Source organism: Amphibalanus amphitrite, unplaced genomic scaffold (assembly GCF_019059575.1).
Source record: "Amphibalanus amphitrite isolate SeventyFive unplaced genomic scaffold, NRLGWU_Aamphi_draft 000143F_arrow, whole genome shotgun sequence".
In the NCBI taxonomy this organism is placed as follows: Eukaryota; Metazoa; Arthropoda; class Thecostraca; order Balanomorpha; family Balanidae; genus Amphibalanus; species Amphibalanus amphitrite.
This window is the reverse complement of record NW_024881638.1, coordinates 391,029-414,267: the sequence shown is the minus strand read 5'-3', so window position 1 is coordinate 414,267 and position 23,239 is coordinate 391,029. Positions and strand designations below refer to the sequence as shown.

Sequence of the window (23,239 nt, the reverse complement as noted above, 5' to 3'; positions counted from 1 at the left end):
GTGCTATTTTCTTGTGGAATGTGAAAGCTGTCCCGTTGGTAAAAGAGGAAAAATGGACCATGTGAACAGTGAACTCATCGGGTTTACCAATCATTTGGTTCTTTTGAAGCTTACTAATCTAAAGGTCACCTCGTAGTGCTTTTGATATCTTCAAGATATCTCGGCCGCTCAAAGTAATCGACCATACCTAATTATTGGAATATTGGACCCAGCCAGAGAAAAATGAATGGATTTCCATCCAAAATGTGTCTATATTTTGAATAAACTGATCGCATCACATGAGGTCAGCCACAGGTCAGCTAAAGTCGCGACTTCTGTCGCCATCCCTGCTATACGAGTGGATGGAGTATTCGAAAACAGCCAACGGGCCACGGGGCGCGAGTGACCTATAACCCTTCGCCATATATCCATTGTGATGAAAATTTGAGTACGTCTACTTTATGAGAATTATATTCAGTGAATGACGAAAAAATTACGCGTGAATATTGGAGTTATGCGTGTAAGGTCGCCGTCTACTCTTTACTCTTTGATTTCGTAGTCGTTAACTCTTTGATCCTAACCATAAATTGTACCCGAAACGAGCTCTTTGGGAACAATTACTTCTACCCTCTCCCAGTTCGGCCTCATTCCGTCTCGACTTTGCATCTCTATGCGACCTCGGCACGTGACCCGGCAGTGCCGCGGGCTCCGGCCGGTCGTTTGGCCGGCCCGGTCAGTCTCTGTTCGGCGGCCGGGGCGGGTAGCGCGGCAGCGCCGCGACCGAGTGCCGCCGCGGGTTCCGTGTCAAAGGGTCACGTGATTTTGCCAGCTTGTGTCACCGTGATTCACGTGACCTCGTCCATCTGTGTCACCGTGAGTCACGTGATCTGTCGTCATGTGTCGGCGACTGCTGCAACTGGTAGCGACGTCTTGCACGGAGCAGCGGCGCCGACTGCTCAGACGCCGCCTTTCCTACGTCGTCATCATCTGTAACTTCTTCCTGGGCGGCTTCGAGTACGGCGTCATCTTCCCCACGGCCATGGACTATCTGGGCTCGCTGGGCGCCGAGGACGGCCGCGAGACGACCCTGTTTGGTCTGCTGATCGTCAGCTACGCCGCCGCGAACATCATCGGCGGGTATGTGGGCGGTCTGTGGGCCGACATGTTCGTCGAAACTCGTCCGCTGCTGGTTCTAGCCGCCCTGCCGCAAATCATCGGCAACGCGATGTACTTCTTCGCCGGCTCTCCGGTGACGATCATCGGCTCTCGCGCACTGTCTGGCCTGGGTTCGGGTGCCAACACGGCCATGCTGGCGGAGCTGACGCGCACCACCTCGCTAACACACCGTACCAGTGTCATCGGGGTCATCACGTTTTCGCGCCAGCTAGGCATCGTGTGCGGTCCGGCGGTGGGCGCCTACCTGACCAGGATGCCGGACCTCTTCAGACACCGCGTGACCCTGTTGAACGCTCCCGGCCTGCTGCTGATGCTCTGCTACCTGGGCTACATGGTGCTGCTGACACTGTTCTACTCCAACCTCACCGTGGATAAGGATGAGAGCGGCAGTGGTGTGCAGATGAGACGGCCGGCGCTGACACCGGTGGTGGAGGACGCAGCTGGAGTGGCCTCGGCGGAGATGGGGACGACGCCCGAGGGCCGGGTCTGCCCCGAATGCTCTGGCCAGCAAGCGATGCAAGAGAAGACCCGTCAGCGTCGGCTTGCCAGAGAAATTCCCAAGACTGCAGAGTCTACTCCGAACAAGAGACCGAGCTCGGCTCCGCAGACGGGTCCAACTCCACAGAACACGCCCGTGTCCCGAGGAAAACCGGGAGCCGCGGCGACCGAGGAGGGGACATCGCACACCCCGCAGCGGCCGCTGGTTCTCTCCCTGCCCCAGCCGAGTCCGAACCAGTGCAGTTCCTGGCCTCCCTACCGACCTCTCGCGGCGAGTAGTGAGGATGATAAGGACAGCGCCGATGCCACGACAGCCGCCTCAGGCAAACCTTCAGACTCCCTGGCGCCGAAGAATGCGCACCATACGAATGTGGTGTGGCCGCACACGCCCGACCACCAGCAGCCTTCCAGTCACTGCCCGCACGGAGACAAGTGCCCAGTACCGTTCGGCCCGTGTCGTCCGTCTCCCGTCTCCGGCCCGGCCGTCTCCCCGTCCCCGTCTGTCTCCGTGGTCCGCGAGTGGCGCGAGCTGCTCTGCTGGCCGATCGCTGCCCTCCTGCTCTGCAACTTCGCCGCCTACATGACGCAGACGTCGCTGGAAGCCCTGCTGCCGGCGCTAGTGGAAAGGGATCTTCACATGGAGATTGACGCTACCGGGAAGATTTTCATCGCCGGTGGTCTGGTGCAGTGCGCAGTGCTGTTGTGTATCTTCCTGACCCCGTTTCTGCCGTGCATGCACGACCAGCGACTGATCTCTGGCGGTCTTCTGGTGATGATTCTGGCTCACGTTCAGATACTGGTGACGATCTGCATGTTGCGTGACTCTGCGGTGGACGCCGATGGCGGCTCGGCTGGCTGGTACTCTCCCTCGTGGGACTGGGGCGCCGCCTCGCCATCACCGCTGCCACCCAGGGACCAGCGCTGGTTCTGGGTCGTGCTGGTCGGCAGCGGCGTGCAGTTCTTCGGCTACCCGCTGGTCAACTCTGTGGTGACGTCGTTCATGTCCAAGATGCTGTCTCGCGGCGCTCAGGGGGTCGGTGCGGCCGGACTACGACTGTCCATGTGCATAGGTCTGATGCTGGGCCCGGTGTGGGGTAGCGGCATGCTGCACTACGAGCTACCACTTCTGCTGCTGCCGCTCGGGATCCTGCTCTGCTCTCTGATCCTGTTCTACTGGTTCGAGAGATGCGGCGGGTTCAGAGAGCGGATGCGAAAGGCGGCGGTTGTAGATACGGTCACCCCGCGGGTCTGTGCCGCCCCTCGCCGGCTGCGGACCATCAGCGCCCTTAGCCAGATCAGAGAGGTGGCCGCCGACGGCGCGAGCGACGACCCCCAGGGTGCAGCGACCGGCGAATCCAGCGGCACCGACAGGCGCTAGATGTTTCAGAGACAGGGGAAAAACCTTGACAACAGACCAATCGGTCGTCTGTTTAATGTATCGTCACTAAAGCATATTTGCTGCTGTTATACATTATTTGTTATATATGAAATCGTTAGTCAATTCTGCGGAATTTGTGTCCAACAATAAATGAATGCGAACATGGGATTTTTTTTGTTATGCTGAGAGAATCTGAACCTCCCATCAACCACGATTGCCATATAATGCAATTTGCTCACTTACGCCAAATTCGAAAGTTTTAGAACAGCCAACACGGGCTTTTCATGCGCAGTGAGGAAACGTAAAAAGTGTCTGGCGAGCAACCCACCATTACCCGCAAAAGGGGAAGCTTAACGCAACCGATGCTCTAGGGTGATGGAAGTATTGCTGAGCACCGAACGATACATACGCGTCAAAAATCTTTAAATGATACTGTAAAACATACTTTTATGTTTAGTAGTCTTAGGGCGCTAATTCCCCGGGCTAACTTTGCGCCTGGTTCCCGTGACATGCATTTTGCGAACGATAGACGATCTACCACGTCTGCCTGTAGCAATGCGCTATCATTATTTCGTTGAACCAGTAACGTTCAGGCGTTGAGTTTCCACGCAAGTTTATCATTAGCCATCTACAATTGTTAGTGAGTCCATCCATTCGTCGTACCCAACCCAACAGCACTCGTTCGAGACCAGTTGTATATTTCGATCACCGGCGGACGAAAGTTGAAAAAAGCACTTAACAACTAACGCAATAAAAACGATTTAGGAGACCAACAGACACCGTTCTGTGTTCGATACGTCATTGGTTCGGTTACTGGAAAGAAGAAAAAGGACGGCCTGTGCTGCCTGATTCTAACCACAAGAAACTCGCACTTATCTGCTACCACGTAGCACAATAAAACATACACGGTTATGAGCAAATCGAATAAAGCGTTGGTGTGGCATCGCACAACATAATCGACCCTCTGTGGTGTTCTGTTACGGACTGGTGTCCCTCTTTCGTTCCGTACCGTACGAGTGTGCCAGTGTCACCTAGCGGCAGTTCTGTTAACTGCAGGTTGTGGGGGTGGCGCTGAGGGCGAGTGACGTGTCCGTAGGCCGGCCGGCGGGGCAGTCGGTTGGCGACGGTGGTCACGGATGGTGACGGTCTGTGCCGTGCGCGTTTTGAGTTCTTCCTTTTAACCGGACTGTATATATCGCGTGGGTGGTGCAATACACTACAGTGGCGACGAGGAACTGAAATCCTTCTGCGCTAAGTGATAACAGTGATCGCCGCGATGGACTGTTTGCGTGCGCCAGCGCCATTTCTAGTGGCGCCAGGACGGCCGACCACGCCCTGGTCCCAGTGGCTTGGCGAGTTCAGGATTTTCGCCGTGGCGAGTGGTTGGGACGAGTGGACTGTTCAGCGACGAGAGGCCCTCCTATTACACTGTGTGGGACAGGAGGCGCGGCGTCTCTATTTCGCGGCGGCGAAACCGGCGCAGGGCGTGGCACCGGGAGCGCAGGAGGCGGCGATTCCGGCGCAGGAGGAAGATGGCGTCAAGGAGGAAGGACAACCGACTGCAGCAGTCGACCCGGTGGCTGCGATCTCTGCAGTGTTTCAGCGGCTGTTTCCGGAGACACGAGCGACTCATTCCGAGAGAATGCTGTTCCGGCGGTGTTACCAGCTGGACAGGTCTCCAGCGGTGTACCTCACTGAGCTGCAGGACCTGAGTTCCAGGTGCGCCTTCGGCGATCTCCGGGAGCAGCTGACCTGTGAGCAGTTCATCGAGGGCTGCAGGGACGACAGGTTGAGGGAGCGGCTGTGTCGGGAGCCAGCTCTGACTGTGTTGCACATCCTCGAGGTGGCTGAGGAGCTGGAGGTGGCTGCTGAGCGACAGCGGCTGGTGGGTGGAGGTGGAGCTACCCGTGCATCAACCTCTTCCCCGGCTCAGCTGGAGATAGCCGCAGTGACTGCTCCCAGGAAGGGGGTCTCGCCGTGCTCCAGCTGTGGCGGTCCCCACCGGACTGCTGATCCCTGCTGTCCAGCTCGTTGGAGAAGGTGTCACAACTGCCAGCAGAAGGGCCACTACGCCAGATTCTGCAAGGAACCACCTAAGAAGACGAAGCAGACCAAGAGGAAGCCAGTAAGGACCGTTGAAGTGCTGGCCGTGACGGATGACGACCGGAAGAACCTGTGGACCGAGCTGCGGGTGGACCAGCAGCCACTGCGGATGCTGGCTGACACTGGCTCGGCCGTGAGCATCCTGCCGTTGTCCATCTACAGGAAGCAGTTCCGCCATCTGCCCCTCCTGCCCACTGCAGTGCGCCTGGAGGCCTACGGAGGGTCATCGCTGCTAGTGCAGGGGGTGGTGCAGGTGACGGTGCAGGCGGAGAACGGCAACAGCTCCCAAGTTTCACTGTATGTGGTAGACGCTGGCGTGCCCCTGCTGGGCAGAGATCTGCAGGAGAAGCTGAAGTTGTCCGTGATTCACGGGGCGACTGTGTGTGCTATCAAGGAGGAGCAGATGCCAGAGGAGCTGCCGAGTCTCACTGGGTTCGTGCACAGGGTGAGACTGAAGACGGAGGTCAACCCAGTACAGCAGCGGCTGAGACCTCTACCGTACGCCGTGAGGGAAGAGGTGCGGGATCATCTGTTGAAGTTGCAACAGGCTGGAGTCATCGAACCAGTCGACGCATCCCCATGGATCTCCCCCATAGTGGTGTCCAGACGGCGGAACGGGAAACTGAGGCTGTGTGTGGATCTTCGAGAGGTCAACAAGGCGGTGGAAGCCAGCGGACATCCACTCCCCGACATGCAGGACATGTTGGAACAGCTTCAGGGTGCAACCATCTTCAGCAGCCTCGATATGAAGTCAGCATACCATCAGCTGGATCTGCATCCGGATTCAAGGTCGCTGACGACGTTCATCACCCATCAGGGACTGATGAGATACAGGAGGTGTCCCTATGGGCTGAAGAGTCTGCCACAGGCGTTCCAGAAGGTAATGGAAGCCATCCTTCGTGGTCTGGAAGGAGTGCAGGTGTACCTAGATGACGTCATCATCTACGCTGCGACCTCCAACCAGCACGAGAGGCGGCTGACGGCTGTGCTGAAGAGGCTCAGGGAGCACCGGATCACGCTCAACATCGAGAAGTGCAAGCTGAGGAGAGAGCAAGTGGAGTTTCTGGGGTTCATCATCTCCAAGCAGGGGGTGGCAGTGAACCCAGACCGCATCAAGGCTCTCCGAGAACTGCGAGCACCTGCTAGCCTGAAGGACCTGCAGGCCATGCTTGGCCTGTTCGGCTTCTACAGCCGATTCGTGCCGGCGTACAGCACGCTGGTGGAGCCACTGCGGTGCCTGCTGAGGAAGGGGGCGCCACCCTTCCAGTGGACTGGCGAACTTCAGGCGGTGATGGACGACGTCCGGCGGCGGATCCTGGACAGCAGAGCGCTGGCCATGTACGACCCAACGCTGCCGACCCGAGTCACCACAGACGCCAGTGACGTGGGATTGGGGGCCGTGCTCTCCCAAACTCACCCTGAGGGAGAGAGAGTGGTGAGTTTTGCGTCATGCAGTCTCACCCCGGCTCAAAGAAGATACAATGTCACGGAGAGAGAGGCCCTGGCATGTGTGTGGGCCGTGGAAAAGTGGCGGAAGTATCTCTGGGGTAGGCCGTTTTGCCTACGAGTCGATCACGCGGCTCTCCAGACGCTGATGACGTCACCGGGGGTGGGCCGAGCCGGCCTACGGGTGGCACGGTGGGCGTCACGTCTCATGGCATACGACTTCACCGTGGAGCATGTCAGAGGCGGTGACAACCCAGCTGATGGCCTCTCACGACTGCCAGGAGCAGAGGAAGGCGAACTGGATGATGATGTCGTGGCGGTGGCGGCAGTGACTGCCCAGCTCGGAGCAGTGCGGCGGGACGAGCTGCTGGAAGCGACACAGACTGACCCAGTGCTGTGCCAGCTGGTGCAGCAGATCCCACGGCGGTGGCCGCGACGGCGCCGCGACTGCCCGGCAGAGCTGCAGCCCTTCTACAACTGCCGAGAGGAGCTCAGCCTAGTGGGAGACCTGGTCGTCCGCGGTCAGCGGGTGATCGTGCCGGCGGCGCTGCGGACGAGGATGGTGTCCCTGGCTCACGAAGGACATCAAGGGATCGTCCGAAGTAAGCAGCGGGCTCGTGACATCTACTGGTGGCCCAAGATGGACACGGACATAGAAGAGGCGGTGAGAAACTGCGACGTGTGTGCCGACGTGGACAAATCGGCTCGGACTCGCAGTGCGCCGCTACACCCTGTGCCGCTGCCAGGAGCGGCATGGGAGAAGGTGGGCGTGGATTTTATCGGCCCAATGGAAGCGCGCCGCCAGCACCGATACGCGGTAGTGCTGGTAGACTACTTTTCCAAATGGATAGAAGTCGGCTTCTGCACAGAACCCAGCACGGAGGCGGTGGTGCAGTTTCTGGAGACGTTAGCATCTCGAGAAGGTTACCCGAAGGAGCTGGTGTCCGACAACGGGACACACTTCACCTCAGCAGCGTTCACAGACTACCTGAGGAGTGTCGGCACGCGCCACATCCGGGTCACGCCGTACCACCCTGCCGGGTCAGGTGCGGTGGAGCGTGCGAATCGCACAGTGAAAAGTGCTCTCCAGGCGGCGGACCGGAGCGGCGAAGATCGAGCGTCTTACCTGCAGAAGTTTCTGCAGACGTACAGGAGCACGCCTCACGCCACGACGGGGCTGAGTCCAGCCGAGCTCCTGCACGGACGGAAGCTGAGGACACGTCTGCACGCGGCGGCTCTTCCCACGGAAGAACCGCAAGATCGTGAGCTGCGAGACAGAGTGCAGAAGAGGCAGAAGAAGCAGAAGAGGTACGCTGACGCGCGGCGTGCAGCTGAGACACCACGGTTCCAGGTCGGCGACTGGGTCCGGTGCCGGCTGGTGCCGCGTCCCAAGAAGGGACGGCCACGGTACTCCGAGCCGAGACGGGTGGAGTCTCGCCTGGGACCAGTCAGCTACAGGCTAGATGACGGCTCCCGGATCCACGCAGAGCGGCTGACGACAGCTCGGGCGCCGCAGCAGTCTCAGGCTGAGCTGCACGTGGGTCAGAGCGGCCAGCCGGGGGCTGGTCAGCGGAGTGCGGTGTCTCCGACGTCTGTGCCTCGCCGCGGGGAGCGGCTGGAGGCCGACGACTGGCGGCACGCGGAGGATGGCGTGCCACTGGAGGACGGACAGGCTGTGTCACTGGGGGTCGGCCGGCGGCACACCGAGGCCAGCCGGGGTCCCGCGGAGGACGGCGTGGCTGTGTCACCGGAAGACGCAGAGGACGCTCGGGAGCGGGAGGCGTCACCACCTCCGGCGACGGAGCGGCAGGCAGAGCAACAAGACGCTGGCGTACTGCTGTCGCCGCGCGAGGCAGCGAGCGGTGCCGGGCTGGTGGCGGTCGAACCTGCTCTCCAGCCGGGCGCGAGAGTGAACTCCGGGACGCAGCCGGTGAGGAGGTCCCAGCGTACGAGACGTGCGCCAAATAGACTCTAACTTTTTCCAGGGGGGAAGAATGTGGTGTTCTGTTACGGACTGGTGTCCCTCTTTCGTTCCGTACCGTACGAGTGTGCCAGTGTCACCTAGCGGCAGTTCTGTTAACTGCAGGTTGTGGGGGTGGCGCTGAGGGCGAGTGACGTGTCCGTAGGCCGGCCGGCGGGGCAGTCGGTTGGCGACGGTGGTCACGGATGGTGACGGTCTGTGCCGTGCGCGTTTTGAGTTCTTCCTTTTAACCGGACTGTATATATCGCGTGGGTGGTGCAATACACTACACCCTCCAAGTCGCACATTTCCGCTCCTAACGTTCTCCCTCGGTTCGATACACTAAAAGGTGCCATCAACGACCCATTGGGGCACAACAAGCCAAAACACTCACATAAGGACCGAGCGAATTCACAACCTAGGCTAGTCTCGTGTTACCACACCGGAGAAATGCTCCTAGCTGCCACGATTACTTCTACAACTAGCATCGGTATACACCTTAAAGGGACCCTCCCACCTTCAAAAAAGTTTATGAATTGGCATGAAAGTGATGTCGCTCGGTTCAGAAAGAGCGAAAACGAATAGCTACCAAATTTCACCAAAAAATATTCACCGGTTTTCAAGATATTAGACTTTTACTTTTGTTTACTTTTTTGGGATCTCCGCTGTTTCTAGCGACTTCATTTTAGAAGTGCGGCGTTTGCGGCAGATGTTGCGCGCAAATAGCATATACCACCGCGTGCTACAAAACGTTTTAGTCAAACATTTAAAAATCGTTAGATATTTGCGCTGACGTCACACATTCAGAGGGGTATTCCTAAGCATCAGCCCCTCTGAATCAAAATGCTGCAATTTTGAAATTCAATATTTCCGATTTAAGGCATTTCTCGATGTTGTGAGTGCCGAAACCGGTAATTGTGAGCCAGGGACCCCATTTTGGCTATCTCAACTCAAATCTAATGTTAAGGTGGGAGGGTCCCTTTAAGGACGCCTATCTAGTGCCTACCTACAGGGTACATTGCACCAAACGTTCCCTCGTAAGGGTAAGGTGAAACAAGTAGGCCTTTCTTTCATGCGGTAAATTTCGGCTCTAGCAGATTATCTACCTCAGCTCAGGTCTTTAACTCGCTACCGAGATAGACATTAGGAAAACCGGACGGGTCATCAACCAAGCACACTGCACATCAAGATGAAATTCGGCAGCTTTTTCTCGACTAGGGTCACAACGCAAGACCACCTTGACAAGGCGACAACGATCCACCTCGCTTTCGGGTTCAAAATTCAAACCACACTTACTACAGCCGCACAACACAAAAACTGAGCGTACACTCACGCAGAGTAAGCTAGCTTCTACCTACTGGAGTTCCACTCATACTAGCGACCACCACGCAAACTGTCTCGGAGTGATGACAGCCGCGTGGCCACTCGGGGAAAATTGTGACCCACATATCCTATCGGCAGTTGCCAGAAGGCTCTCAATAAACGGGAACGTGCTCCAGAGAGTGAGGACATGATGCATCTCGTTAGCGACCGACGCCAGAATGTGGTGGCGGTGTTTTCAGACTGCAAAAGAAGGGGAGAAGCGATGAGAAAACGAAAAAAGTTCGCGCTGCTTTTTATAAGTGAGCATCCTATTCAATCGTATGACACCGAGTTTATAACATTCCTTTTTCAAACGTTAAAATATAGCTGCCTAATAAATAGGTAGCTGCCAATGTTGCCTTGGAAAAGAAGAGAAAAAATAAGTAACAAATAAAAGAGGATTTCTTCTAGGTATGCATTCAAAAACCAAACCACCGTTCTAGTTACGGAGCGAGCGAAGCGAGCGTAGTCTTTCCTTAGATTAAAGGGACTGTCCCACCTTAACATTAGATTTGAGTTGAGATAGCCATCTTGATGGACGTTCTTTGAAAATCAGTGCCGTGAAAACCGTTTCTCCAGCAATTACTTCATCGCAAAGAAATTTGAGTTTGATTTTGACATCTGTGCAAATAAGTGCCACAATGTATTGGTATAGGCACTTAAATCTGATGACGTCATCAGGCTTTCGAACGTCCGTTAAATGTTTGACTAAAACGTTTTGTAGCACGCGGTGGTATATGCTGCGTTGCGCGCAACAAATGCCGCACTTTTAAATAAAGTCGCTAGGAACAGCGGAGATCCCAAAAAGTAAACAAAAGTAAAAGTCGTAATATCTTGAAAACCGGTGAATATTTTTCGGTGAAATTTGGTAGATATTCGTTTTCGCTCTTTCTGAACCGAGCGACATCACTTTCATGCCAATTCATAAACTTTTTTAAAGGTGGGAGGGTCCCTTTAACGGAAATTTCTGAGTATGAGCGGCCGGCCGGCCGGCCGGCCGGCCGGCCGTGGTCACGCTTTTGCGAGGCTTATATCTCAGCAACCACTTGACCGATTTACATGCGGAAATTTTTGTAGGGTAGCTTCATTCCTTCTACCAAGTATTGGACTATTCCCGATGCATGTGGGTGACCCCTTATGCACGTGCCACGTGCAAAACGAAGAGGTGTCACTTTTGTAATTGTTGCAATATCTCGGTAACTACTTGGCCGATTGCGCTGAAAGTTGGCATGTAGGTAGGCACCCACTATGCAATGCATATCCATGTGCCAGGGTTGAGGTGCTGCTGCACGTGCGCACGTGCAGGGGTCGATTCCAGATCTCGAGAACGGCTGGACCGATGGCGCTCAAATTTGGTACATGGTTAGGGACCGGTTAGTAGGGTGCCGTGCAAAAGTCAGTTGGGACCCATTTTGCACGTGCGCACGTGCAGGGTGCCGCTTCCAGATCTCAAGAACGGCTGGGCCGATTGTGCTCAAATTTGGCACATCGCTAGAGACCGGCTAGTAGGGTGCCGTGCACAACTCAGTTGGAGGTACCCCCTCGTAATTTCGCACGTGCAAGGCTCACCCTCTCGCTCGCTCCGTTAGTCGCCCCAAAAGGCGTTATACTGGTTGGTATTTTGTTGGTATCATAAGCCCTCACTAATTACGGAGCGAGCGAAGCGAGCGTAGTCTTTCCTTAGATTAACGGAAATTTCTGAGTATGAGCGGCCGGCCGGCCGGCCGGCCGTGGTCACGCTTTTGCGACGCTTATATCTCAGCAACCACTTGACCGATTTACACGCGGTAATTTTTGTAGGGTAGCTTCATTCCTTCTACCAAGTATTGGACTATTCCCGATGCATGTGGGTGACCCCTTATGCACGTGCCACGTGCAAAACGAAGAGGTGTCACTTTTGTAATTGTTGCAATATCTCGGTAACTACTTGGCCGATTGCGCTGAAAGTTGGCATATAGCTAGGCACCCACTAGGCAATGCATATCCATGTGCCAGAGTTGGGGTGCTGCTGCACGTGCGCACGTGCAGGGGTCGATTCCAGATCTCGAGAACGGCTGGACCGATGGCGCTCAAATTTGGTACATGGTTAGGGACCGGTTAGTAGGGTGCAGTGCAAAAGTCAGTTGGGACCCATTTTGCACGTGCGCACGTGCAGGGTGCCGCTTCCAGATCTCGAGAACGGCTGGGCCGATTGTGCTCAAATTTGGCACATCGCTAGAGACCGGTTAGTAGGGTGCCGTGCACAAGTCAGCTGGAGATACCCCCTCGAAATTTCGCACGTGCAAGGCTCACCCTCTCGCTCGCTCCGTTAGTCGCCCCAAAAGGCGTTATACTGGTAACATAACCCCTGGTATGTTCTACGCTTGTCTCAGTCTCTGTCCCACCACTCTCCGCCCCTTCTCATCCAACCTTGCCTCCTCTCTTCGTTCCGTTCAGTACTGCTGCCCCGCCCCTGTCCTCACCACACCCCAGTCTATCCCTCTCCCAGTCTCAGCCTCACCTCTGCGCTCAACACTGCAACCGCCTGCCCCCCCCCCCCGCCCCCGCCCACACCCTGCCCATTCTAGCATCTCCAGTCTCACCTCTGCATTCAGTACTGCTGCCGCCTGCGAGCCGAGCGCTGCTTGTCAAAGCGCATCTCCATCTCCTCGAGAACGCGCGGCGTGTAGCGAACCACCAGTTTCACTGTGTGCTGGGCGGCTTTGAGCAGCTCCACAGCCTTCTCGTGGTGTTCGCCCTCCACCGAGACGCCATTCACCGAGAGCAGCTGGTCGCCGCGCTTCAGACCGCCGTGCCGATCGGCCACGCCGCCCGGGATAATGCGACTGATGTAGATGGGAGAGTTCTGCTCCTTGCCGCCCATGACGTTGAAGCCGAGACCCTCGTCGGTCTTGGGAAGCTGGATGACACGAGGGTGCGCGTGGCCCTCTGAGGCGGCGAACGCGGCCACTGTCGCCTGCAGGGATTAGGAGAGGATGTCAAATCCACAATGAACTTTAGCCCAACAATGAGACACAAAACGATTCTTTATGTAAGTACGGAACACCGGACACGCATGTCTTAAACCAGGCATCGTGATTCTGCTATTGGTCTTGAAACCACTGCGGTGGAATTACCCGATGGAATTGGAGTTACCGCTCAAAAATGACCAATCGTGTGCACACCGCTTGCGGAAACCACGACCCGTCACGAAACCGATCAAGCACTAAGATATATAAATAGAAGGAAACCCTATCTCCCAAGGCCACTCAACCAGCAGCGGCCATATACATTGCATGCACAAAAAACTGATGCAATTCCACAACCTACCTCTTTTAATGACACTAAGCCCGAAACAAAACACGAGATGAGCTGTAAAACAGTGAGTATGACGCGTCATTCCGCTCATCATTGCACAAATCGCAGTACGGCCCGCAGAAGAAGCTTACCTTGGCCGTGGCAGAAGCCCGTACGTCGGGCGAGCCGGACAGGTCGACCGTCTCGTACACGTGTTCGTACACGTCGCGGACAGCATTGAAGAAGTCTGATTGGAGAACCTTCTGCAGGGCGGCCAGCTTGGCCGTCGGCACCTCGCCCGCTGAAGGGCAGATGAATCAGCAGGGTTAGATAACACTATTGGATAAGCAGTTCACCCTGCAGGGACGTGTTCATCAGTAAAAGCACACATTCGAGAATAATCAATAAGATGGCTCCATTATTTTGAACTAATGAAATATAAGTTGTCTTTCAGATTTCAGAGTAGGACGTTCAAATGAAGCAGTCAAGTTTCAATGTTAACAGGGCAGCTAATGAATTGGTAGAATGACCTAAAATAGCTTTATTTGATGACAGGTATTTTAGATAAACCTATTTGATTTACTTACTTTTCTGAAGTTTGTCAAGAAGCTCTATAGCCCTCTTCACATCTGAAATAGAAAATTGGTAAATGTTGACAAAAAAAAAAACAAAATACAAAAACAAAAACAATCACTTTCCTCTTCCTTTAATAGTATCATTTGAAACTCAGCCATGCCAGCTATGGTGATAGAATTTGCCACAAGACATCTAATTGTTAATAGATAAGTCTCAATGAAGCATGAGCCCATGATATGTTACCCAACCTGATTCAGCAATAACCAAGAGTTCACCCTTTTGCATGGTCTTATCAGTAACAACAAATGACATCTAATCAACAAAATTCAGACTGAAACAGAAAGAACCATGACAAACAGCAACTAGTTTTATTCCTATAAAAACAGCCCAAATTTGGTGCCATTATTAATGTTATTCTCCTATTATTCATGCTATCTTTGCCTATGTACAAGAAGATGAAGAGCAAAGCTACACTGACACTCACCTCTTTGGAGAGTCAGGGGCTCTGTTACTGCTGCCATCTTTTCAGTTGAATTTCAGAAGCACAGATGAGGACTGAAAGGTAGACAAAGAATTTATGGAGCACAACATGGCTATTCACAAAATATTGTGCATGCACTGCACATATTTATCAAGTTAGCACACATTTTCAGTTCTGAACAAGCTTTACAGAGCTGAAATATTGGTCCTGATATCACTGCTCAGTGCTCAGTGTCCAGTGAACAATAGCATAGAATAATGCCAGAGAATATCCATACAAAATGAAAAATGGAAAATAAAAGATGACCAAAGGGGAAGAGTGAGACTGGAACACATCTTACAGGCATCAGCTTATGATCCATACGTCTTGGGTTAGAACTTTGAGCATAGTTATATCTATGACTGAATAATCTTAGGTTTAATTTGTGAATGATCACTGTGTTTCATTGGTTTAAAAGATCTTTATTTTGAGTTATTTCAAGTCCCACAAAAGTGTGGAATGATTTAGTTAGAAAAAAACTAAATGCTTTATGAATCTACCTAAACCGTGCAAAAGTGGTCTGAATTTAACACATCCAGGCACTGTGGACAATTTTAAACCCTGAAATTCACCCCGGTCCTGGGCCATGTATGATGTATTGTATTGTACTTATCGTGGGACGTGGCAAGCCGATCCATCCGAAAATGGCTATTATTGGATGTAACAACCTATGCGACCTTACGGTCACAGCCGACATGGTCAAACACAAGTTGATGCGACTCAAGAGCTCTAGTTCCCCAGGGCCAGACAGAATCCACCCTAGGGTCTTGGTCGAGGCTGCTGCTCAGCTGGCGGTCCCACTCTCCATCATCTACAACAAGTCCATCCAGTCTGGCTGTCTTCCAGACGATTGGAAGCTTGGCATCGTAGTACCTATTCTGAAGAAGGGGGACAGGCTGGACCCAGGCAATTATCGCCCAGTGAGCTTGACTGCAATTCCTTGCAAGGTACTTGAATCCCTGATTCGAGATCATCTCATGACTCACCTGGAAGAAGCCAACCTCCTATCAAACCACCAGCACGGCTTCAGACCACAGCGATCCTGCATGACCCAGCTTCTTGAAGTGCTGGATGAGTGGACCAAGTGCATAGAAAATGGCGAACCAGTTGACGCGGTGTACCTCGACTTCAGAAAGGCCTTTGACTCGGTGCCACACCTGAGACTTCTGAATAAACTCGAGCGATACGGGATCACAGGTAGGGTAAAGGGCTGGATTGCCTCCTTCTTGTCAGACCGGCGTCAACAGGTGGTGATCAGAGGACACTGCTCGCCTTGGGAGACTGTGACCAGTGGGGTTCCTCAAGGGTCAGTCCTCGGGCCGATGCTGTTCATCATCTTTATCAATGACTTACCCGAATCCGTGCAGAGCTCCATCAAGGTCTTTGCAGATGATACCAAAATCTTCGGAACACCATCGTCCTCTGGAACAAGCTTAATCCAGCGAGACATTGAGGAAGTGGCCAAGTGGTCCGAGAAGTGGCAACTGCCTTTCAACGAATCGAAGTGCAAAGTCCTTCATCTCGGCCCTAGGAATCCTGGGCGCTCATACATCATGAATGGTCTTCAGCTGAAGACGGTTGAAGTAGAGAAGGACCTGGGGGTTCAGCTGGACTCTGACCTGAAGTTTCGTAAGCAGGCCGCGTCTGCAGCTGCAAAGGGCAACCAAATGCTCGCACTGATAAGAAGATCGTTCAGCTGCATTGATGCGACTACCCTGCCGATCCTCTTCAAAACGCTGGTACGACCCCATCTAGAATATGGGAACCTCATCTGGGGGCCCTTCAACCGAGCTGATCAGAGGCTGATTGAACGAGTGCAGCGGAGAGCAACCAAACTGGTCCGAGAGCTGAGACACTTGCCCTATCAGGAACGCCTCCGGCGCCTCAAGCTCCCATCAATGTACCACCGAAGACGGAGAGGAGACGTAATCGCCATCTTCCAGATTTTGACGGGTGGAGTTAACGTTCGGCCGGACCAGTTTTTCGAGCGGGCAGCGTCATCTGTCACCAGAGGACATGCTCTGAAGCTGTTGAAGCCTCAAGCTACTTCAAGACCCAGGAGAAACTCTCTATCGGTCCGCGCCATCAACGACTGGAACGCGCTTCCTGCCTCTGTGGTCCTCTCTACGTCTGTCAATCTCTTCAAAGCCCGTCTCGACTCTCACTGGGGTGATGCATCCTTTGACATCCCAGTCCAAGATTCATGACTGTCACTAGTAAGGAGCTCGATGAGATCAGATCCCTACAGGCCTTATAGGCCTCAAAATTCTGTATTGGTAAGGTAAGGTAAGGTAAGGTAACAACATCAATGGACAACACAGGGTAGGTACACAACTGTTATTCAAAGGAGTAACACTCGTTAATTGAAAAGTTCATACTAACTTCTGGTCACTACGGGCCATCAAATAACCAGATTTTGACCACAACGGAATCATGAACCAGAATTTTCCGGATTTTGAGCCTTTTAAAGTTTAAACAAATACGTGCTTAGCTCGGTGACATTAATGACCTTTGCTTTAAAACTAGAGAAGAGCTACAGATAGCCGACAAGCTTATCTGAAAGATATTAACATTAAACTCATAATCATAAAACACGCAAAGATGTTATGTAAATAAGCAACTGGTTCAAGGCGTTCAAGAAACAGGAAGCATTTGTCGATAGTAACAGATAAATGGTGGTATATGACCTAGACAGACGCAGCAAAACTTCAACACCTTATGAGCCCCCCCCCAAAAAAAATAACTTACAAAAAATATGCAATACTTTCTCACAACACTTCCATTCACACGCACAACGCCCACACAAACAATGCAATTCGTAAACGTAGAAAAGCGCCACAATTGAATAGAAACATCGCTTCCAAATCAAGCTGCCAAATACATCGTCGCAGCTTTTATCTGCAGGGCAGGGAAAACCTTTTTGCAAATGAGGCCCTCGCGGCTTGCCTGCCCACCATCCAGCTACATATATGAATCCTGGTAAAACTGAGTTCTGTGAATGGTCCCCAATTCGCACGTTCTTAGTAAATTAAACAATTTTTTCCGACACTAGGTAAAAGGCAGACGCAGTGGTAAGTGTTCGGCTTGGTTACTTGATTCCTTTGACGTTGCACTGGCCGACGTAGTAGGTACACGATACGATGATTGATGAATCAAGAAAAGTGGAAGAATATCGGCTATCGCCTGCAGTGCTCGTTAGTTGAAAGCCTCTGATAGCGAAACATTTCAAAATATATTTGCTAAAATCGTGATGTTTTAAAATACGTTGCGACATGCATGCCTCGAGACGAACAGTATTTGGGAATGTCCAGCAGACAAAACTTTTCAACCGTTTTCAGCATTACCTCATCCCGTTACCACAGTTAACCTCACAGTAATGCGCCAATCAACTCGGGCGTCGGTCCAAATGATCACATCAACTGCCGGAGCACGGTCACTGAGACTCATGTCGTTCGCATTTCGGCATTTCGTTCCCGCGGCGTTCTACAATCACATCGTTTCTAAAGTTCATGGCGTCTGCGAATTCAGTAGTTTTGAACCATCCCACCCCACCCGCTCAGCATCCTGGCATTTAATCACTGATGCTGAACCGCCTGCCTAAAACCAGGCGTCTCAGCCTCCGCCAGTAGCCAACGCGTCTAGCGTCCTCCTAGCGCTTGTGCTCGTCAATTTGACGAAGTAGCTCGTCGGCGTCGTCACCGGTTTTGACTCGAATGAGGAGCGGCACGGGCGACGACTCGGCCTCCTTCTTCTTGGGGTCCAGCGGCGGGTTCGGCACGCACGCCATCATCACGTTGTTCTTGCCCATCCGCTGAGTGGGGATCGAACTGGAGGGAGAAGATGACAGTCAGCTGGTCGTCCGGTACATTGATCCAAAGCTACACAGCGACAGAAGCCGAAGTGTCGACATTTATGGCTACGCTAGTACGTTGGTTACGTCACTATCTCACGTACCATACCCATTACCCAACACCATCGGCCCTTTCAGAATGCCAAAATTGATGCATTTGAAGAAAATGATAGTCAGAGAAAAAGGCAACTCACAAAATGCTTGCATTATACTCATCCGCAAAAACTAGTCCTCAGTTGTAGCCATGAAAAGCGATGAGTGAACGTTAAAAAGAATACCAAGCATGCGCCGTTGGTCGCACTTACTTGCTGAGTTTGATATTGAGCAGGATGTTCCCGAGGTTGGTGTCGGCACGGATCAAACACTGGTACTTGTCGTCCGAGCACGGCTTCAGGTACAGCATTCCCACACCCTTTTCCACAAACGACCCGTCCTTCTTGTAAAACAGCTTGCACCTAAAAGAGCAAAAATGCGAGATGAAAGTGAGTTGCAATAAAAAGTACGAACACTATAACAAGGAATGCCACTCAACGTTGAAACATAAATTAGCGAAGCATTGTAGAACTCAACAATGTGCAGCATTATAAGCTGGGAGCCACGAGTTTTTTTCACGCGCACTTTACGAACAGAGACGCATTGTGCTTCAAAGCTGGTTCAAATAAGCTAGTAAGACCCAGTTCGTTATCCACATGCCTCAGCCGAGCCCGGGAACTGGTAACGTACTTTTTTGAGTATATGGCGTCATCCTCCTTGACTGTGTTGACGACAGGCACCGGCGGTTCCTCTGATTCTTCTGCCTCCTCTGAAGACGTGGCCGGCGCTGCACCTCCGCCCTGGCTCCCCGACCTGGCACAGCACATATTAAAACCCCAGTCAAATAATGTAATAACAGCAAGAAATATGCATACGTGCATGCAGTGCATAAACAATTCTACAAAAATAAAGCTCAAACAAAAATTGCAAAATGTATGCAAGAATAAGCTCACAAACCAATTACCAAAAGACGTGAATGAATCGTAACTTTCAACTAGTTTTACACCAAATCTAGAGTTTGAGCACGACAAATGACTTACTGGAAGCCGAATGAGAAGCCTGCTGTGCTGGCGGGCGCCGCCGCAGCCGGAGAGGCGTCTGCTTTCTTCCCTGACGACGAGAGGCCGAAGCTGAACCCGGCGGAAGCGGCTGGCGCCCCACCCGCTCCTGCCAGCCCGGCCTTACCCTGCGGCAGGCCAAAGCTGAACCCACCGGCCGACGATCCACCCGTCCCGCCCGTATCCGCTGCCTTTCCAGCGCCGGTGCCGAAACTGAACCCAGTCGACTTGGGCGGCGAAGCAGCGTCAGCAGGTTTTGTTGTCCCCGAGCCAAAACTGAAACCTCCTCCGGTTGATGCTGAGACAGATGTGGTCTTTTCGGTCACTGCGCTGCTGGCCGCTCCGCCAGTAGTTGGGGTCGTCACCGGGCCGAAGCGTCGCTCGATACTCGCCAGGTGAGTCTCGTAGTCTTTGAACACGGGCGTCAGGATGCAGAGCGGGTTTTTATCGACATGTGTCTGGAGCCAGCTGAGCATGCTGCGGTTGAGCGCCTGCAGCTGACGGTGGTATTCAGAAGACCCGGAGCCGCCGGATGTTCCGGAGCGCAGCGGTGGACGAGTCAGCACCGGGGAGGACATGGTGGTCGGGGTGGACAGATCGCTACTGGAGACTTTGGCGGCCGGTGTGGAGGGCAGCGCGGCCGGAGAGAACGCCTTGGATGCCTCGGAGCCGGTCTTTTCGGCCGCCGGAGACGACTTAGCGGCGGTGGGAGACGACTTGGCTGCGGCTGCCAGAAAGCCGAACGGGTTGTCCGCGCCACCGGCCGGCTTGGCAGTCGGTGCCTTGAACCCGGAGAAGGCGGCGAACGGGCTGGGAGCGGCGCCCTGCGGGAAAACAGATTACGACATTAAACTATAACCGGGTTACTAAACCACTGGATTAGCTGGTGATATGTTAGATAAACACAAACAAAAACAGAAACAAACATTGCAATGTAGCCAGGAATAACGGAATCACGCGGTGCCCCAGCAGTCAGCACCCAGCAGCGGGGCCTACCGAGCTGTCGTCGGAGCGGTTCACCCTGCGGCGAGCCTTCTTGATGACACGCCCGCGGAGCACCTCTTCAGAGGCCGCCTGGAACTGTCCGGCGTCCTCCCCACCGCTGTCCTCGGCGTCCCAGTTATCGTGTGTCAGCTGCTTGTCTGCGCCGCGCTTGGACATCGCACTTCAGCCGGCGACCTGGGTGAGAGTGGACAGATTAGAATTATCGACCAGTAAAACTGGACTCCATGACTTTAGAGGAGCTTGGAGGAGCGACAGGAACGATTTTTTGAAACAAGAAGAGGTTAGAGGAGCTTGGAGGAGGTTGGAAGAGCCACGGGAACAGACCCATGGTGATGTAAGGTATGCTATGAGTCACGCTGTTGGCCCCATGAATCATGTAGCTTGTCCTTTGTTGTGACCAAAGCAGAGGCTAAGACAATAACCACTGGCAGACAGGCTAATTACTTTGAGGTCAGTGCAAATTTAGACTGGTCATTTTGGGGTTCAGTACAGATTTTCGGACTCAACCTCCATTGTTGTGGATTTTCCAGCTCTGTTTGAAGGGTTAGCGCCAATTTCGAACTTGGACTGGTGCACCTCATCAACCTGCATCCTGCTAGCCACACCTTGCAGCTTGCAGTATTGGCTGTTACAAGTCTTACTAGAAGGGTTAGCTATGATTAAAAGCTTTCTCTATCCACTGTTAAAAGTATCAACTAAAGGCATGCTACACTGCACGTTTTCTGCCAGTTTGCATGTTTTGCATAGCATTCTAGGAAAAAAATGATATTACAGCTTTGGGATGTTTTTATATAAACTTTTAGTTAATGTAAGTTATATTAACCTTAGGTAATATACAACTAATATAAAAGTGATGCGATGCTCATTTTAACTTTGTCTAGAACGATATTCGATATTACTCAAAGCACGCGTCGCAAACTCGCAAAAAACTTACACAGAAAATGCTTAGTGTAGCCACGGATCACCTAATCACCTAATTATGTGATCCGTGGTGTAGCCAGGCCTTATATGTCTCAGTGATGTAACTGATATTTAGCTGCTGTAAATAAATATTCCCTGCGTTCGGCATTCACAAAATGAGGGATAATTATCTAGGATCCCGATAATTATTTGGTATTGCAGGGACCATTGATGAAATTGAACACATTTTTAGATTGTTTTCGCTTTGTTAGGTAGGTAATGGCTCTCTTACTTGATGGCATATCAGTGGGGGAAACTGTGGTCAAATCTTCTATTTTTGGAAGCCTTCCATTTTTGGAAGGACCTTCCATAAATGGGTATGCATTTTCCAAAAATGGAAGGCTTCCAAAATTGGAAGGTCTAATCTCAGTGTTCCCAACTGTGATTCACATTCTTTGATTTAAGTTACGGCCTTTTTAAATGTGTAACATTAATAGTTGATTTTGCCATTTATGATCATTGATATAAGGAGAAGCAGCAGTGCTAGTGTTGGTAATACAGGCATGCTATGTCAATGTACATAGTGATATAATAGCATGGTGTCCTGGCGCACTGCTCTCTTTTTCTACTTCTAGAGGACACATAGAAATTCAGAAGAGAAAACAGCTGGTCAATAACCAACCAGGAGGAACACAGCTATAGCCCTGACAAAAAATGGTTTAAATTAAACTTACTATTCCTCATATAAATTGAAGATTCATGCTCCTTCGATAGAAAGTAACACGAAAAACGGCGCAGCAACGCCTATTTAATTCGTCCCATATTCCGGAAAAAACATTGAAAAATGACGAGACCTCCACCCAAATGTTTGGCAAAAGCCTTAAAAAATTGAAATCAACCACACAATATGCTAATAAATGCAGAAAACGGCAACAAATACAAGTTTTACTCGCCACTACACTCCCGAAACCGCCGCACTCTGTCCAGACAATTCCGCACTGTAAATAAAGTCGGCGGTATCGAACAAGCATGGCCCGTCACTAAAGTACTTTTAAGGATATTTACTTTTCGTTTTTGATGCTTTTTGCTTACAAAATGTTTGATAAAGTCTTATAAAACCATCGTTTGTCGGTAAATTTTTGTCAATTTTCCACGACTCATTACTTTGAAAAATTACCTAAAATACATCCACGCTAGGATTTAGGCATCCACGCTAGATTATGGACACTTCACTATGGCGAATAGAAAGCGACCAGGGGCGATAGTCGCATTTGCCTCATGTTCGGCGGAAATCGGGAAGTTCCAACATATGCGCAACATTTTCTATATTTGGGTACGATGACGTCGTCAGCGTACCCATTTTTGGAAGGTGCGTACCCATATATAGAAAATCCTTCCAAAAATGGAAGGCTTTCTAAAAATGGAAGATTTGACCACAGTTTCCCCGACTGATATGACCGCTGTGCAAGCCGCAAGGTGTCTGCCTAACACCAAATGATACAGGTACCTAATCCCAGAAAATTATCCCCAATTATCTGGATGCCGAATGCACGCACTGTTTGCCATAACAAGAAACACAAATTTCAATTGTGAAAGTGGCATTACCCTAATTCAAATTCAATATACCCTGATCCTGGCATTACCTACAAATTGCAGTGATAAATAGAGGCAGCGGTGGCCGGTGAAAGCAAGCAATTTTAACGAAAGTAGCACATGGCGAAAGGTTGAAATCTCTACAAAGCTCGGAAAAATGAAAGATATACTTGAAAACAAAATGATTAGGCACCTCGAAGATTCTCCACCTTCACGTCTTGCGCACACGCGCTTCACGCGCTTCAAAAGATAAGCCAGCTTTGAGGCTTTCGAAAGTCAACATAAACTGTGTGTGTAATGACGTCACTAGAATTTACTTGCTGGTAGCCAAAACGATATTTATCAGACTACATCAACATCTGGACTTATGGAATTCTACTGCACCTATTATTTTGTCTCAAATCAATTGTTATATGAATGGGATTGAAGTTTCTTACATCAGAAACATCCATTTTGAAAGCGCAGACAGCATTCGCCATTCTTCGGTACCGTTCAAAAGCTGATGACGTAATTGACACATCTCTTT

General features: G+C 51.8%; 3 protein-coding genes across 10 annotated transcripts; 1 reads left to right on the top strand and 2 right to left on the bottom strand.

Annotated features, from left to right (window-relative positions):
* Window positions 1–3,712: 3,712 nt before the first annotated feature.
* On the bottom strand, window positions 3,713–17,099 carry LOC122382597 (protein lin-7 homolog C-like). 4 transcript variants are annotated; one of them, XM_043368143.1, is made up of 8 exons: window positions 17,023–17,099; window positions 14,239–14,309; window positions 13,766–13,807; window positions 13,331–13,479; window positions 12,485–12,858; window positions 9,526–10,103; window positions 8,833–9,043; window positions 3,713–3,992 (listed from the first exon to the last, which is right to left on the bottom strand). In XM_043368143.1, the coding sequence occupies exons 2-5, from the start codon at window positions 14,273–14,275 to the stop codon at window positions 12,493–12,495; spliced, it is 594 nt and encodes a 197-aa protein (XP_043224078.1). In that variant the 5' UTR covers window positions 14,276–14,309; window positions 17,023–17,099; the 3' UTR covers window positions 3,713–3,992; window positions 8,833–9,043; window positions 9,526–10,103; window positions 12,485–12,492. The 4 variants fall into 4 exon arrangements, with proteins under 4 accessions (XP_043224078.1, XP_043224076.1, XP_043224077.1 ...); XM_043368141.1 differs by having other exon boundaries at window positions 8,833–10,103; XM_043368142.1 differs by having other exon boundaries at window positions 8,833–10,103; window positions 17,047–17,080.
* LOC122382616 (uncharacterized protein K02A2.6-like) lies at window positions 4,308–10,022 on the top strand. Its single transcript, XM_043368174.1, has 3 exons — window positions 4,308–6,513; window positions 6,862–8,510; window positions 10,002–10,022. The coding sequence occupies exons 1-3, from the start codon at window positions 4,308–4,310 to the stop codon at window positions 10,020–10,022; spliced, it is 3,876 nt and encodes a 1,291-aa protein (XP_043224109.1).
* A 388-nt stretch (window positions 17,100–17,487) lies between the features above and the next one.
* On the bottom strand, window positions 17,488–23,107 carry LOC122382596 (nuclear pore complex protein Nup50-like). 5 transcript variants are annotated; one of them, XM_043368135.1, is made up of 6 exons: window positions 22,907–23,107; window positions 20,212–20,394; window positions 19,198–20,039; window positions 18,848–18,970; window positions 18,430–18,579; window positions 17,488–18,101 (listed from the first exon to the last, which is right to left on the bottom strand). In XM_043368135.1, the coding sequence occupies exons 2-6, from the start codon at window positions 20,374–20,376 to the stop codon at window positions 17,924–17,926; spliced, it is 1,458 nt and encodes a 485-aa protein (XP_043224070.1). In that variant the 5' UTR covers window positions 20,377–20,394; window positions 22,907–23,107; the 3' UTR covers window positions 17,488–17,923. The 5 variants fall into 5 exon arrangements, with proteins under 5 accessions (XP_043224070.1, XP_043224071.1, XP_043224072.1 ...); XM_043368136.1 differs by having other exon boundaries at window positions 22,764–22,975; XM_043368137.1 differs by having other exon boundaries at window positions 22,768–22,964.
* Window positions 23,108–23,239: the final 132 nt, after the last annotated feature.

Coding starts and splice junctions, on each gene's coding strand:
- LOC122382616 (XM_043368174.1), top strand. CDS start 4,308: ATGGACTGTTTGCGTGCGCCAGCGCCATTTCTAGTGGCGCCAGGACGG. Junction 6,514..6,861: donor CCGAGTCACCACAGACGCCA/GTGACGTGGGAT, acceptor CACGACTGCCAG/GAGCAGAGGAAGGCGAACTG. Junction 8,511..10,001: donor TGAACTCCGGGACGCAGCCG/GTGAGGAGGTCC, acceptor TCCTATCGGCAG/TTGCCAGAAGGCTCTCAATA.
- LOC122382597 (XM_043368141.1), bottom strand. CDS start 14,275: ATGGCAGCAGTAACAGAGCCCCTGACTCTCCAAAGAG. Junction 13,808..14,238: donor GCCCCTGACTCTCCAAAGAG/GTGAGTGTCAGT, acceptor TTTCTATTTCAG/ATGTGAAGAGGGCTATAGAG. Junction 13,480..13,765: donor TCTTGACAAACTTCAGAAAA/GTAAGTAAATCA, acceptor TCTGCCCTTCAG/CGGGCGAGGTGCCGACGGCC.
- LOC122382596 (XM_043368135.1), bottom strand. CDS start 20,376: ATGTCCAAGCGCGGCGCAGACAAGCAGCTGACACACGATAACTGGGAC. Junction 18,580..18,847: donor GACGCCATATACTCAAAAAA/GTACGTTACCAG, acceptor TTGCTCTTTTAG/GTGCAAGCTGTTTTACAAGA. Junction 18,102..18,429: donor CTCAATATCAAACTCAGCAA/GTAAGTGCGACC, acceptor TTCTCCCTCCAG/TTCGATCCCCACTCAGCGGA.